This window comes from Balaenoptera acutorostrata, chromosome 1, assembly GCF_949987535.1.
Source record: "Balaenoptera acutorostrata chromosome 1, mBalAcu1.1, whole genome shotgun sequence".
In the NCBI taxonomy this organism is placed as follows: Eukaryota; Metazoa; Chordata; class Mammalia; order Artiodactyla; family Balaenopteridae; genus Balaenoptera; species Balaenoptera acutorostrata.
This window is the reverse complement of record NC_080064.1, coordinates 55,572,631-55,588,291: the sequence shown is the minus strand read 5'-3', so window position 1 is coordinate 55,588,291 and position 15,661 is coordinate 55,572,631. Positions and strand designations below refer to the sequence as shown.

General features: G+C 37.9%; 1 protein-coding gene across 2 annotated transcripts in view; it reads right to left on the bottom strand.

Annotated features, from left to right (window-relative positions):
* UBE2U (ubiquitin conjugating enzyme E2 U) overlaps window positions 1-11,425 on the bottom strand; it is a 64,969-nt gene extending 53,544 nt beyond the window's left edge. For both annotated transcript variants that reach the window (XM_007164331.2, XM_028164024.2), the window contains exons 1-3: window positions 11,171-11,425; window positions 9,579-9,660; window positions 8,147-8,239 (exon numbers count right to left, since the gene is read on the bottom strand). In XM_007164331.2, the coding sequence (XP_007164393.2) occupies window positions 8,147-8,239; window positions 9,579-9,660; window positions 11,171-11,236 (241 nt within the window). In that variant the 5' untranslated portion in view covers window positions 11,237-11,425. The remainder of the gene's footprint in view (window positions 1-8,146; window positions 8,240-9,578; window positions 9,661-11,170) is intronic.
* Between the last annotated feature and the right edge of the window lie 4,236 nt (window positions 11,426-15,661).

Genomic DNA, 15,661 nt, shown 5'->3' with positions numbered 1-15,661 from the left:
GTAGCCACATGCAAAACAATGAGATTAGAACATTCCCTCACACCATATACAAATTAAATTCAAGATGGTTTAAAGAGCTAAATGTAAGACCAGAAACTGTAAAACTCCTAGAAGAGAACATAGGTGGACTCCTCTTTGAAATAAATTATAGTAATATTTTCTTGGATCGGTCTCTTAAGGCAAAAGAAATAAGAGCAAAAATAAACAAATGGGACCTAATTAAACTTAAAAGCTTTTGCATAGCAAAGGAAACCACTGACAAAATGAAAAGACAACCTACGGAATCAGAGAAAATATTTGCAAATGATGTTACCAACAAGGGGTTAATACCTACAATATACAAACGGTTCACACGATTCAATATCAAAAACAAACAAAGCAATCAAAAAATGGGCAGAAGACCTGAACAGACATCTTTTCAAAGAAGACATACAAATGGCTAACAGGCACATGAAAAGATGTTCAAATCACTAATTATTAGAGAAATGCAAATCAAAACAACAAGATATCACCTCACATCTGTCACTGTCAGAATGGCTATCATCAAGTCTACAAATCACAAATGTTGGCAAGGATGTGGAGAAAAGGGAACGCTTATACACTGTTGGTGGGAATGTAAATTGGTACAGCCACTATGGAAAACAGTACGAAGGTTCCTCACAAAACTAAAAACAGACCTACCATATGATCCAGCAATTCTACTCCTGGGTATATATCCAGAAAAAATGAAAACACTAATTCAAAAAGATACACGCACTCCAATATTCACAGCAGCACTATTTAGAATAGCCAAGATATAGAAGCAATCCAAGTGTCCATCAACAGCCTCACCCACCAGGGGGTGGACACCAGAAACAAGAAAACAATGATCCAGCAGCCTGTGGAACTGAGTCCACAAATGCAAGTCAGAAACTACCCTGGGACCAGCTGGTCCCTGGCCCTTGGAAGACAAGAGGGGCGTGTACTTCTGGGATACAAAGGACATCCCTTACAGAGGGCCACTTCTCCAAGGTCGAGAAACATAACCAACCTTCCACATACATAAAAATAGAAATAGAAATTTAGACAAAATGAGACAGCAGAGGAAGAGGTTCCAGATGAAAGCAAAAGATAAAACCCCAGAAGAAGAATTAAGTGACATGGAGATAGGCAATCTACGCAAGGAAGAGTTCAGAGTAATGATCACAAACACGACCCAAGAGCTCAGGAAAAGAATGGATGCACAGAGTGAGAAGTTACAGGAAGGTTTTAACAAATAATTAGAAAATATAAAGAACAACCAAGAAGAATAAAATATTGTATTGAAGAATACAATAACTGAAATGGAAAATACACTAGAAGGAATCAATAGCAGAATAAATGAGGCAGAAGAACAGACAAGTGAGCTGGAAGACAGAGTGGTGGAAATCACTGCCACAGAACAGAATAAAGAAAAAAGAATGAAAAGAAATGAGGACAGTTTAAGAGACCTCTAGAACAATGTCAAACGCACCAACATTCGCATTATAGGGGTCCTAGAAGAAGAGAGAGAATAAGGGACTGAGAAAATATTTGAAGAGATAACAACTGAAAACTTCCCTAATATGGGAAAGGAAACAGCACCCAAGTCCAGGAAGCGCAGAGGCCCATACAGGATTAACTCAAGGAGAAATACACCAAGACACATAGTAATTAAACTGACCAAAATTAAAGATAAAGAGAAAATATTAAAAGCAACAAGGGAATCCCCATAAGGTTATGAGCTGACTTTTCAGCAGAAACTCTGCAGGCCAGAAGGGAGTGGCACAATATATTTAAAGTGTTGAAAGGGGAAAACCTACAACCAAGAATACTCTACCCAGCAAGGCTCTTGTTCAGATTTGACTGAGAAATCAAAAGCTTTACGGACAAGCAAAAGCTAAAAGAATTCAGTACCACCAAACCAGGTTTAAAACAAATCCTAAAGAAACTTCTCTAGGTGGAAAAGAAAAGACCACAACTAGAAACAAGAAAATTACAAAATGGGAAAGCTCACACATAAAAGCAAACATACAGTAAAGATAGGAAATCATCCACACACAAATATGATATCTAAACTAGTAATCATGAGAGAAGAAGAGTACAAATGCAAGATATTTGAAATGCATTTGAAATTAGGAGATCAGCAACTTAAAATAATCATGTATATGTATAGAATGCTATATCAAAACCTCATGGAGGGCTTCCCTGGTGGCGCAGTGGTTGAGAATCTGCCTGCCAATGCAGGGGACACGGGTTTGAGCCCTGGTCTGGGAAGATCCCACATGCCACGGAACAACTGGGCCCGTGAGCCACAATTGCTGAGCCTGCGCGTCTGGAGCCTGTGCTCCGCAACAAGAGAGGCCGCGATAGTGAGAGGCCCGCGCACCGTGATGAAGAGTGGCCCCTGCTTGCCGCAACTAGAGAAAGCCCTTGCACAGAAACAAAGACCCAACACAGCCATAAATAAATAAATAAATAAAAATTAAAAAATAAACAGGAGCTGTTGTTTTTAAAAAAAAAAAAACCTCATGGAACCACAAACCAAAAATCTATAATACATATACATACAAAAAATAAGATAACCAAACATAACACTAAAGATAACCAAATCACAAGGGAAGAGAACAAAAGAAGAAAGAAAATAAAGAACAAGGTCCTATTGTATAGCACTGGGAACTATATTCAATATCTTGTGATAAACCATAATAGAAAACAGTAAGCGAAAGAATATATAAATGCATAACTGAATAACTTTGTTGTACAGCAGAAATTAACACAACATTTAAATCAACTATACTTCAATAAAATATTTTAAAAAAAGAGTAAAGGAAGAAAGAAGACCTATAAAAACAAATGCAAAACAATTAACAAAATGACAATAAGAACATACATACTGATAATTACCTTAAATGTAAATGGATTAAATGCTCCAGCCAAAAGACACAGACTGGCTGAATGGGTACAAAAACAAGACTCAAATATATGCTGTCTATAAGACATTCACTTCAGATCTAGGGACTCATACAGACTGAAAATGAGGGGATGGAAAAAGGTATTCCATGCAAATGGAAATCAAAAGAAAGTTGGAGTTGCAATACTTATATCAGACAAAATAGACTTTAAAATAAAGACTGTTATAAGAGACAAAGAAGGACAGTACATAATGACCAAAGGAACAATCCAAGAAGAAGATATAACAATTGTATATATATATATATGCATCCAACACAGGAGCACCTCAATATATAAGGCAAATGTTAACAGACATAAAAGGAGAACTTGACAGTAACATAATAATAGTGGGAGAGCTTAACACCCCACTTACATAAATGGACAGATCATCCAGATAGAAAATCAATAAGGAAACACAGGCCTTAAATGACACATTAGGCCGATGGACTTAATTGATATTTATAGAGCATTCCATCTGAAAGCAGCAGAATACACAGTCTTTTCAAGTACACATGGAACCATCTCCAGGATAGATCACTTGCTGGGGCACAAAGCAAGTCTTGGTAAATTTAAGAAAACTGAAATCATATCAAGCATCTTTTTCGACCACAAGACTATGAGATTAGAAATCAACTACAAGAAAATAACTTCAAAAAAACATAAACATGTGGAGGCTAAACAATATTCTACTAAACAACCAATGGATCACTGAAGAAAACAAAGAGGAAATCAAAAAAGTACCTAGAGACAAATGAAAACGAAAACACAATGATCCAAAACCTATGGAATGTAGCAAAAACAGTTCTAAGAGGGAAATTTACAGTGATACAACCTGAGCTCAGGAAACAAGAAAAATCTCAAATAAACAACCTAACCTTACACCTAAAGCAACTAAAGAAAGAAGAACAAACAAAACCCAAAGTTAGCAGAAGGAAAGAAATCATAAAGATCAGAGCAGAAATAAATGGAATAGTAACTAAGAAAACAATAGAAAAGATCAATGAAACTAAAATCTGGTTCTTTGAAAAGATAAACAAAATGGATAAACCTTTAGTCAGACTCATCAGGAAAAAAGGGAGAGGGCCCAAATCAATAAAATCAGAAAAGAAAAAGGAGAAGTTACAACCGACACCACAGCAATACAAAGCACCATAAGAGACTACTACAAGCAACTATACGCCAATAAAATGGACAACCTAGAAGAAACATACAAATCTTAGAAAGGTATGATCTCCCAAGACTGAACAAGGAAGAAACAGAAAATATGAATAGACCAATTACAAGTACTGAAATTGAAACTGTGACTTAAAAACTCCCAACAAACAAAAGTCCAGGACCAGATGGCTTCACAGGCGAAGTCTATTAAACACTTACAGAAGAGTTAATACCTTTCCTTTTGAAACTATTCCAAAAATTGCAGAGGAAGGAACACTTCCAAACTCATTCTATGAGGCCACCATCACTGTGACACCAAAACCAGGCAAAGATTTCACAAAAAAAGAAAATTACAGGCCAATATCACTGATGAACCTAGATGCAAAAATCATTAACAAAATACTGGCAAATTGAATCCAACAATACATTAAAAAGATTATACACACCGGATCAAGTGGGATTTATCCCAGGGAATGCAAGGATTTTTCAATACCCACAAATCATTCAGTGTGATACACCACATCAACAAATTGAAGAATAAAAACCATATAATCATATCAATAGATGCAGAAAAAGCTTTTGATAAAATTCAACGTCGAATTATGATAAAAACTCTCCATAAAGTGGGCATAGAGGGAACCTACCTCAACATAATAATGGCCATATGTAACAAACCCAGAGCTAACATCATACTCAGCCGTGAAAAGCTGAAAGCATTTCCTCTAAGATCAGGAACAAGACAAGGATGTCCACTCTCGCCACTTTTAGTCAACATAGTTTTGGAAGTTCTAGCCACGACAATCAGAGAAGAAAAAGAAATAAAAGGAATACAAATTGGAAAAGAAGAAGTAAAACTGTCACTGTTTGCAGATGACATGATGCTATACATAAAAAATCCTAAAGACATTACCAGAAAACTAATAGAGCTCATCAATGAATTCAGTAAAGTTGCAGGATACAAAATGTATACACAGAAATCTGTTGCATTTCTATTCACTAACAATGAAATATCAGAGAGAAACTAGGAAATAATCCCATTTACCATCACATCAAAAAGGATAAAATACCTAGGAATAAACCTACCTAAGGAGGCAAAAGACCTGTACTCTGAAAAGTATAAGACGCTGATGAAAGAAATTGAAGATGACACAAACAGATGTGTTCTTGGACTGGAAGAATCAATATTGTCAAAATGACTATACTACCCAAGGCAGTCTACAGATTTAATGCAATCCCTATCAAATTACTAATGGCATTTTTTTTTATTTTATTTATTTATTTATTTATTTATTTATCCATTTATGGCTGTGTTGGGTCTTTGTTTCTGTGCGAGGGCTTTCTCTAGTTGTGGCAAGTGGGGGCCACTCTTCATCGCGGTGCGCGGGCCTCTCACTGTCACGGCCTCTCTTGTTGTGGAGCACAGGCTCCAGACGTGCAGGCTCAGTAATTGTGGCTCACGGACCTAGTTGCTCCGCGGCATGTGGGATCTTCCCAGACCAGGGCTCGAACCCGTGTCCCCTGCATTGGCAGGCAGATTCTCAACCACTGCGCCACCAGGGAAGCCCACTAATGGCATTTTTCACAGAACTAGAACAAAAAATTTTTAAATTTGTATGGAAACACAAGAGACCCCCAAGTAGACAAAGCAATCTTGAGAAAGAATAACAGAGGTGGAGGAATCAGGCTCCCTGACTTCAGACTATACTACAAAGCTACAATCATCAAAACAGTATGAGACTGGCACAAAAACAGAAATACAGATCAGTGGAACAGGATAGAAAGCCCAGAAATAAACCCACACATATATGGTCAATTAATCTATGACAAAGGAGTCAAGAATATACAATGGAGAAAAGACAGTCTCTTCAATAAGTGGTGCTTGGAAGACTGGACAGCTACATGTAAAAGAATCAAATTAGAACACTCTCTAACACCATACACAAAAATAAAGTCAAAATGGATTAAAGACCTAATGTAAAACTGGATACTCTAAAACTCCTAGAGGAAAACATAGGCAGAATACTCTGCATAAATCGCAGCAATATCTTTTTGGATCTATCTTCTAGAGTAATGGAAATAAAAACAAAAATAAACAAATGGGACCTAATTAAACTTAAAGGCTTTTGCACAGCAAAGGAAACCATAAGCAAAACAAAAAGAGAACCTACAGAATGGGAGAAAATTTTGCAAATGATGTGAGCAAAAAGGGATTAATCATAAAAGTATACAAACAGCTCTACAGTTCAACATCAAAAAAACAAACAACCCAATCAAAAAATGGGCATGAGATCTAAATAGACAGTTCTCCAAAGAAGACTTATATATGGCCAACACGCACATGAAAACTGCTCCACATTGCTAATTATTAGAGAAATGCAAATCAAAGCTACGTTGAGGTATCACCTCACACAAGTCAGAATCACCATCATGAAAAAGTGTACAAACAATAAATGCTGGAGAAGGTGTGGAGAAAACGGAACCCTCCTACACTGTTGCTGGGAATGTACATTGATACAGCAACTATGGAGAAATGTATGCTGCTTCCTTAAAAAACTAAAAATAGAGCTACCATATGACCCTGTAATCCCACTCCTGGGCATATACCCAGAGAAAACTATAATTCAAAAAGATACATGCACCCCAATGTTCACTGCAGCACTATTTACAATAGCCAAGACATTGAAGTAACGTAAATGTCCATCAAGAGATGAATGGATGAAGAAGATGTGGCATACATATACAATCGAATACTACTCAGCCATTAAAAAAGAATGAAATAATGCCATTTGCAGCAACATGGATGGACCTAGAGATCATCATACTATGTGAAGTAAGCAAGACAGAGAAAGACAAATATCATATGATATCACTTATACGTGGAATCTTAAAAAAAAATGGTACAAATGAACTTATATTCAAAACAGAAATAGACCCATAGACATAGAAAACAAACTTACAGTTACCAAAAGGGAAAGCAGGGGGAGGGACAAATTAGGCATTTGGGATTAACATATACACACTACTGTATATAAAACAGATAACCAACAAGGACCTACCATATTGTGCAGAGAACTATATTCGATATTTTGTAATAACATATAAGGGAAAAGAATCTGAAAAAGACTACATATATAACAAAAACACTTTACTGTACACCTGAAACTAACACAAAATTGTAAATCAACTATACTTCAATACAAAAAAAAACCACACTAAAAAAAAAGTGCTTGTTTATAACCTTTGTCCATTCTTCTGTTGCTTTCTGTTTTTTCTTACTGATCCACAAGTGGTCTTTACATATTATAAATATTCTATTTTATGCATTGCAAATATTTTCCCTCAGTTTGCAAAAGTCAGTGTATTTTTATCTCTGGTTATAATGTTGTTAGCTATAGAGAAGTCTTAAAAAGTTTATGTAGTTTAATGTGTCATGCTTTTCTCATGGTTTCTAGGATTTGTTGTTTTTAGAAAAGCCTTCCTCACCACACCCATAAAAGTTCTATTAGATTTTCTTTTTAGCATTAAAATTTTTTGCATTTGTAATCGATCAAGAATTTACTTCGCATATGACTTGAAGTAGCAATCTAACTTGTTTCTTTCTAAAATGTTAATTTGTCTGTGCATTATTTTTATAGTAAAAAATTAGATCCAACTAAAATATTGAACAATACAGGAATTAAGTTTATCATTCAGTCATTAAAAATTATATTTTGAAGAATGTTTAATATTGCAGAAATAAACGTATTATGTCATTTTAAGTAAAAATATATAAAACTTTGGGTAATAACTCAACTATGTAGATAAAATGCATACATAGAAGAAGGAAATAAATTTGGTTAAATATATATAGAGAAGAGTATCTCTCTGAATTAGAATTCAGGTGATAATTTTTTTCTGCCTTTTAATATTTTTCCCTATAAGCATGCTTACTTTTATAATCGTAACAAAGTAATTAAAAAGAAACATTATTAAACACTAACAAAGAACAAGGTTAATGGGGACAGAACCCGTGATGATAAAAATTTCATTTGTTCCTTACCATTTGGATGAAAAGGAATTGTTCTAAATTTCACAACCGGAGGGACAAAATTATACTCCGATGTAAAATTTATTCTCAGTTGGAAGAATGATCCTGTGATACAAAAAGAAACATTTTCACTGAAGTGTCATGTTGAACTGATTAACTGTAACCTAACACTGAAGTTTATTCCTACAGTTGAGCCTCCCCAAGGTCCCTAGAGTTTTATTGTATTAATAAGTAAATTGGATTATAGGATGCCTAGACTCCTCTAGATGGTGTAATAGACTCCTCACAATCTAATTCCATGTTTTCAGCCACATTCCCACCAGTCCTTTCTACCCACTGACTCTGTCCCCCTAACACCCGGCCCCTTCACTGTGTATCTTATCTTTACTGAACTCACTGCTCCAGAACCCTCTCTTGCCACCTCATGTCAGGCTGTTTACTCTGCCTGGATTTCCTTCTGATTCTAAACCTGGTGAATTCTCACATATTCTTTAGGACCCAACTCAAGTGTCACTTCCTTGGGAAGCCGTTCCTGACTCTCCAAGGCAAAATTAACTAATCACTGCCTCCTCGGTATTCCATTCAAAATCCATAACAGAACATGTTATATTTTATTGTAATTATCCACTTACATGTTTTTCTCCCCTACCTCACTAAACAAATATATCTTGTTAATCCGCAACTGTAAGAGTGTGTGGTCATTAAAGTTTATAGTGGCCTAGTCTGCTTGAGAATTTGATTTATGGAAATTTGTGGGAAAATCATAGAGGAAAAACATGAGACATAATTGTGGGATTTTTCTGCCAATAGGCATTCTGTTAGCTATTCTCTGATTTCATGGAAGACTGTTAGATGATATTCTCAATTGATATGCTTTCCTGTGTGTGCTTCTTAAAAACATGATAACATTAAGATTGGGCACAAAGAAAAATTCAAACCTGAAATTTCCATCCATGTTGACAAATGGCAAAAAATTAAGCCATATAATGAAAAAATAACATGTAAATACTTTAGGAATTCTAGAAAATTTATACAATGCAACCTTAAAGAAAATAGGCTAATAATACAGACTTTTAAAAAAGTAAATTGGGGGCTTCCCTGGTGGCGCAGTGGTTGAGAATCTGCCTGCCAACGCAGGGGACACGGGTTCGAGCCCTGGTCTGGGAAGATCCCACATGCCGTGGAGCAACTAGGCCCGTGAGCCACAATTACTGAGCTTGCGCATCTGGAGCCTGTGCCCTGCAACAAGTGACGCCGCGACAGTGAAAGGCCCGCGCACCGCGATGAAGAGTGGCCGCCGCTTGCCACAACTAGAGAAAGCCCTCGCACGAAACGAAGACCAAACACAGCCAAAAATAAATAAATAAATAAATAAATAAATAAAAATCCTTCCCTCTTTAAAAAAAAAAAAAAAAAAAAGTAAATTGGTTTTGAAAGCACAAACCATGCCAAACTGTATTCTGTAGACCTTCAATATCAACTTCCCATTGCATCATATCTTCACTTACAGGAAAGCCAGTAATACCCTTTAATTAAGAAAAATTAAAGCAGAAAAAAGATTAAATATTTATTGCAGCTTGGAAAATCAGATATTAGATTACAATGAATTCCAAGAGCTCTACGTTTTCTTTTTCTGATAATTTTTTTTTATTTTGGGAAGGTGTTATATATTGCCTTATTACACAGAAGTTAAGATAGATTCCAGAAAACACGTGCAATAGCAAATTTTAAATAAATCCATAGTGTGCAAATCACAAGTGGGACAGTAAGGTCAAGACTAGAATGTGTGGCTTATGTAAGACAATAGACAATGTAAGACTCAAATTCAAAATGAAAGAAATAGTTGGAAAGCATGCATTTCTTCAAAGATTTTAAAAACCATATGGATGCTATATAAGGCATGAACTAAAAAAATTTTCATTAAGAAAAACACAACTCTAAAATTACACTCATATATAAAAATAAAATATTCCTACACTTGAGGTATTATTCCAAAGGAGGGACAAGAATGTATTTCATAGAATAAGGTTATTGGTTATGCTGAGGAATACACTTAAATATAGTCAATAAATACTTCTGAGCAACCACATAGTTATTAGGTATGTTAAGTGCTAGTCTGGATAAACATTACATCTCTATTATCTACATTATCTATATTTACCTAACACTTCTCCCTTCAACAGATTTTCTTTCAACAGAAAGCCACAAAATTCAGGTGGAGCAGAAAGAACATCAAATGTTACTTTCATACCTCTCGGATGTTTGTTGTTGAACTCAACAATCGTTCCCGACATCTCCTGTTAAGGCAATACTTCTATGGCAGGAGTGGAAACAGAGCAATGCCATTGAACTACACCTTATGCAGCTGTTGGTAAGCATGTTACACCCTCTTTCTATGCACAGCTTTCTTTCTTTCTAAGTACACCCTAGCCCCTTCCATTTTTAAATTCTCCATATTGTATGTGATGAAACAGCCTATGGCAACCACTGAACAGCCTATGAACACTGAAACCTCATTGGTGGCACTCGGGGCAAAGCCTTCCTCTGTGTTAAAATTATAAGGGAAAGGCGCTTCTGTGTTTTATGTGACAGAAGTTGGCACAAAGTGCACTAGACAGGAAGTAGTAGAAAACCCTGTGATGGAATCCTGCGGCCAAATATTTACTGAACCTTTCTGAGGCTTAGGTTTCTGGTAGGTAAAACAAAACACTACGAACTTATTTTATAGTATTGTAATTAACGAGTGCAACCCTGGACCTACTAGTCACTTACCACCTGATAGACCCTGATATTCAGGGCTTAAATGCCCATAAATTACTCAGCATAGTGTGCTCAATATTGTTAACTATTATTATGAAGTACAAATAGTTGTTATTATTATGAAGTAGATTATTATACTGAAATAGGTTCATTAAACAAGTCTGTAGTGGCAAATTCTGTTTAACTAAATTATGCCTTATAGAATAAACACAGATTAAACTGCTTTTAAAAATTGGTACTCCAATGAAACACACCCTCCAGGTCTCCAGTACTCACCTCATAATTGTTCTTCTTCAACTCTTGGAATTCTCTTTGCAGCAAGATGTAAGCTCTGCTGTACATGATAAGGCAGCAAAGAGTCTGGCACTTGTCCCCGCACTCCCAGGGTTCGCTCTGAGGCAGGTGTCTGAGGCTATGGGTCACCTTCCCGCACCTAGGTAACTGACATAAGTTACTTGCTTTCTCGACCGAGCCTCAGAACGCTGTGTGCTCCCAAGATAAGTGGCTCTAAGTTGGACATATAACGGTGACTTTTTTTCTCCTCTGACTCTTCTGAAGGACTTCAGAAGGAAGACTTGAGCACTTTCTCGACTGCGGTGTGTCACTGCAGGGCCAGCCCACAGCCTATCTGAAGGCAAACTTGGATGAGCTACTGGGACCACCCGTGTTGCTTGTGCGTGAAGTGGGCGTGAGAGGCGTAAGCGTAGGGCGGTCGTAGCCGGTTGTTGTCTCCGCTTCACAGGTGTAACTCACTGGGTGCCGGCTCGGCCGGAGGATGCCAATCGGTTGCCAAGCAACTGGACCGAGGGGGACTAGAGTGAAGGAGGTGGGAGCTTCGCCGCTCCTCATCCAATCAGCGACATGGGGCGGCCTCTGGAAACCTCCGCAGCCAATCGTCCAACCGGTTCAGCTTGAAAGGCCAATGAGAGCCGTTGTTGAGGCCCCCCCCCCTCCACTCCCGCGCCCCGTGCGCCAGCGAGGTCCACCAACTTTGGACTCTACCCGGCTGGGGTGGGGGTGTGGGGGGGTGAAGTCAGAGGATCTAGCATTAAGTCCGTAAGTCAGAGAAGCCTTCACTCGAAGTCCTTCTCCGATATAATCTTTTCTTTCTCTTTGAATATCAGAAACCATCAGGTAATAAGTGACCAGTAGTACAGGTCTGTGCTTATAACTTACATGGCACGTTAGCGTTCACGATATGTTCGCATACCTTATTATGTCATCGAATCCTACAGTTACTCTGGGAGAATGCTCCACAACAGGGAACTACTTAACATTTCTCAGATTCCCATCTCTTGCCGGAGAGTTTTGCACCTGCTGTCCCTTCTGTCTAGACATTTACCACGTTCCTTCCATCCTTCCTCCCCACATTTTTCCTTCACTCATCGTTCAGATTTACCTTTGCCTATGATTCCTTATGGAATCCCCTAAGACAAAATTAGGCTCCTTTCTTGTGATCCTAGAGGACCCTGTTAGTATTTATCAGGCTGTATCACAATTGCCCATTGCATTCTCCAGCCCTCTGTGAGCTACTTAAAGGCTTTAACCTGACGGTGTCAACTACAGAAACTGGCATCCTTGCTCAGAGTGCTTTTTTTTTTCTTGCTATTATTTACTAATTTTATGGAAACAGGACATCAGTTCAATTAGTTCATTCATTCCACAAATATTTATTTAGCACTTCTCATGTGCTATGGAACGATAAAGATGAAGTGACTGCCCTTTTGGCTCCACTATTCAGTAAGTAAATATACAAAACCAAAACAAGTGTACGAAACAAAAATCATAATTTCAGATCACAAGTGTATATAGACAATAAAACAGTAATGTGATAGAGAGTAGGTAGTTAAGGGTTAGAAATGGTGGTCAGGGAAGGCCTTGGTCAGGAGTGGACTTTGAGGTGATACATAAAAGATAAGATGAGAAGGAGCCAGCTATAAGAAATGCTGAAGGCAAAGAGTTCCGGGAAGAGGAAAACACAATAGTTCTCAGTCAGGAAAAAGCTAGGCTTCAAAAGGGAACCAGGGAGGGCCTGAGAGAACATGGCGGAGATGTGATTAGGATGGAGCCCTACACGGTGCGAAGTTTGGGTTTTATTTGAATAGAAATGGGAATCATTGAATGGCTTTAAGCATGAGAGTGTCATGCTCTGCTTTACATTTACAAAGTTACTCTGGCTGCCTTGTGGAGAATGGATTGTGCAGGAGACCATTTAGAAGGCTCCCATGGTCAATTTCATGTCCAGGTAGGGTAGCTTAGAAATTCCCAACAGCATCTTAACTTTACTAACATTTGGCACAATAAAATGATTTGATTCTGTGTTTCATAGAACTGAATACAAAGGATTTTTTTCTAGCTGATATTAAAATGTCAACTAGGACCTGAGATTGAATTTTGGGGGGCTCTCCTTCAGATGCCATCAGATTTTCACTTGGATTTATGTAGGACTGGCAATGTATGGTGAAAGAGAAGAAAGGGCTGCTTCTGTGAGAAAGTAATGGACCCAATTTGGGAATATTAGCTAGGTTTCTTGATGATACTGTGGTGGCCCTGTGGTCCTTCCTTCTACTCTGATAGGGGAACACTGTGATAAAAAATGCAGACTCCTTTGTTTTTTGTGTAAAATTTTACTCTAGGAGAAATTATGTTAAAGTAAGAGAGAAAGATAAAATTAAAGCATTCTTTGTTCTGAAGTTTTAGAAATTGGTATATATATGGTACTTTAGTGCAGTGAAAATCAAGCTGGTATATTCTCCTACGACCCCTCAAATCTATTGCTAGCCTTGCCCTCTCCTTGGGACTTCAGGCTAGTATACCCAGCTGCCTGGTTCTCACCAGGCTGTCTCAAGGACATTTCAAACTCAAAATATGCAAAAATAAACTCATTACCTTCCATCCTCTCAAGCAGCCTTCTATCCTGTTTGTTTTACCCAGTTTCTCAAGCTGGAAACTTGAAATTTGCTCTGACTCCTCATCTTTCTCATGACTTACATTTAATCACTTAGCAAGACCTGATGCTTTTCTAGCTTCTTCTCACACTTTACCACCAGTGCCCAAGAGCACAGCCTTGCGATCTCTTGCTAGAACACAGAACATCTTTATACTATATTCCCTGTCTCCACACTTGCCTGTCATAAAACTTGACAGTAATTATTTAAACTAAACATGTGATCATGTAATTGTCTGCTTAAAATACTTCAAGGAATCCCCTTCATCTCTCCAGCTTATTCTGCCTCCATCTACAGAGTTTTAAATGTGGATTGACTACTCAGGGTGTGGGTAGGGTGGCTGAAATTGTGGACAACTTTGTATGTGTCTGTCTGTATATCTATATGTATGTGTGTGCACATAGACTGTTTTTTTTTTTGGGTAGAACAGGGGCCATGGAATTCATTAATTTTAATAATAGCCTGTGATGTAAAAAGCTTAAGAAACTATGCACTACAGTACAAAGGATTGAAAAGAGAAATGTTGCATTATATTTTTTATGGTAGGCAGAATTCTAAGATGACCTCCAAGAGCTCCACCCCCTGCGTAATCCTCAGGACTGTGAATATGATAGATTTTTCTCCTGTGATTAAGTTGACTTATGTGGCATAGTTGACTTTAAGAAAGGGAGATTATCCTGGGTGAGCCTGACCTAATCTGGTGAGCCCTTCAATGGGACTGGGCTCTTCCTAAGGCAAGTAATTGAAAGCATGAGAGGGATTCCACGTGAGGGAGATCCTCTGTTGACACTTTTGAAAATGGAAGGGGCCAGGAGGCAAGGAATTTGGGCAGCCTCTAGGAGCTGAGAGTGGCTGCTGGCTCACAGCCAGCAAGAGAATCAGGGCCCCAGTCCTACAACCATAGCAACTGAATTGTGGGACAAACACATGAGCTTGGAAGAGGACCTGAACTTCAAATTAGAACATGACCTGGCCAATACTTGTGAGACCCTGAGCAGACAATTCAGTCGTTCCATACCAAGATCTGACCGAGAGACTTGTGGGCTAATAAATGGTATTGTTTTAAGATATTAAGTCTGTGGTATTTTGTTATTCAGCAATAGCTAACTTATACTACTTCTTACCCAGAGTGCACAGCTACTGATCAAGACAAGCTTTGTGGCACAAGGTCAGTCACTTACTGAGCTGGATTTACCTGATTTAGTGTGGAAAGAACTTGGGACCAGTTGATAGACATTAACATATGGCTTTAGACAGGGTTAGGGGATAACATGGGTATGGCATCCTGAAAAATGAAGTGAACCAAGGCTCATGCACAAGTTTTCATCATCCTCGGTGAGCAAGGCACCTGACAGTCTATTTTATTAAACATTTGCAAAGTTACTGAGGCCATCTCCAGCTTTAACAACCAAGAATCCCCTCCCCCTCTTTTTAAAAACAATTCTTTCCCTCAGGAGTGGAACAGATGTTTTCGTTTTTACTTAAACTAAAAGACTGTTTTTCTCATCCACCAGGAATATGTACCAGTACAAAGTGTTAACCTCATTTGGATTTGAACCCCCATCCTCAAGAGCAAAAGGGGGCTGAGGATCGCCAAATGTCAGCTCAGCTGTGAGAAGCGTTTTAAATCATATTTTGACGTATGTTACACTGTTAACTAGAAAATGAAGTGCAGCACACATGCTTCTAGTAACTCTGGTTTCAAATCATATGATCCCTTCTTTGTCTTGAAGACCTTTTGATGTGTGTTCCCAATATTGAGTTTCTCTGCTTTTAATAATCTTATATTCCTTCCTCAATATAAATGTCATGAAAAATA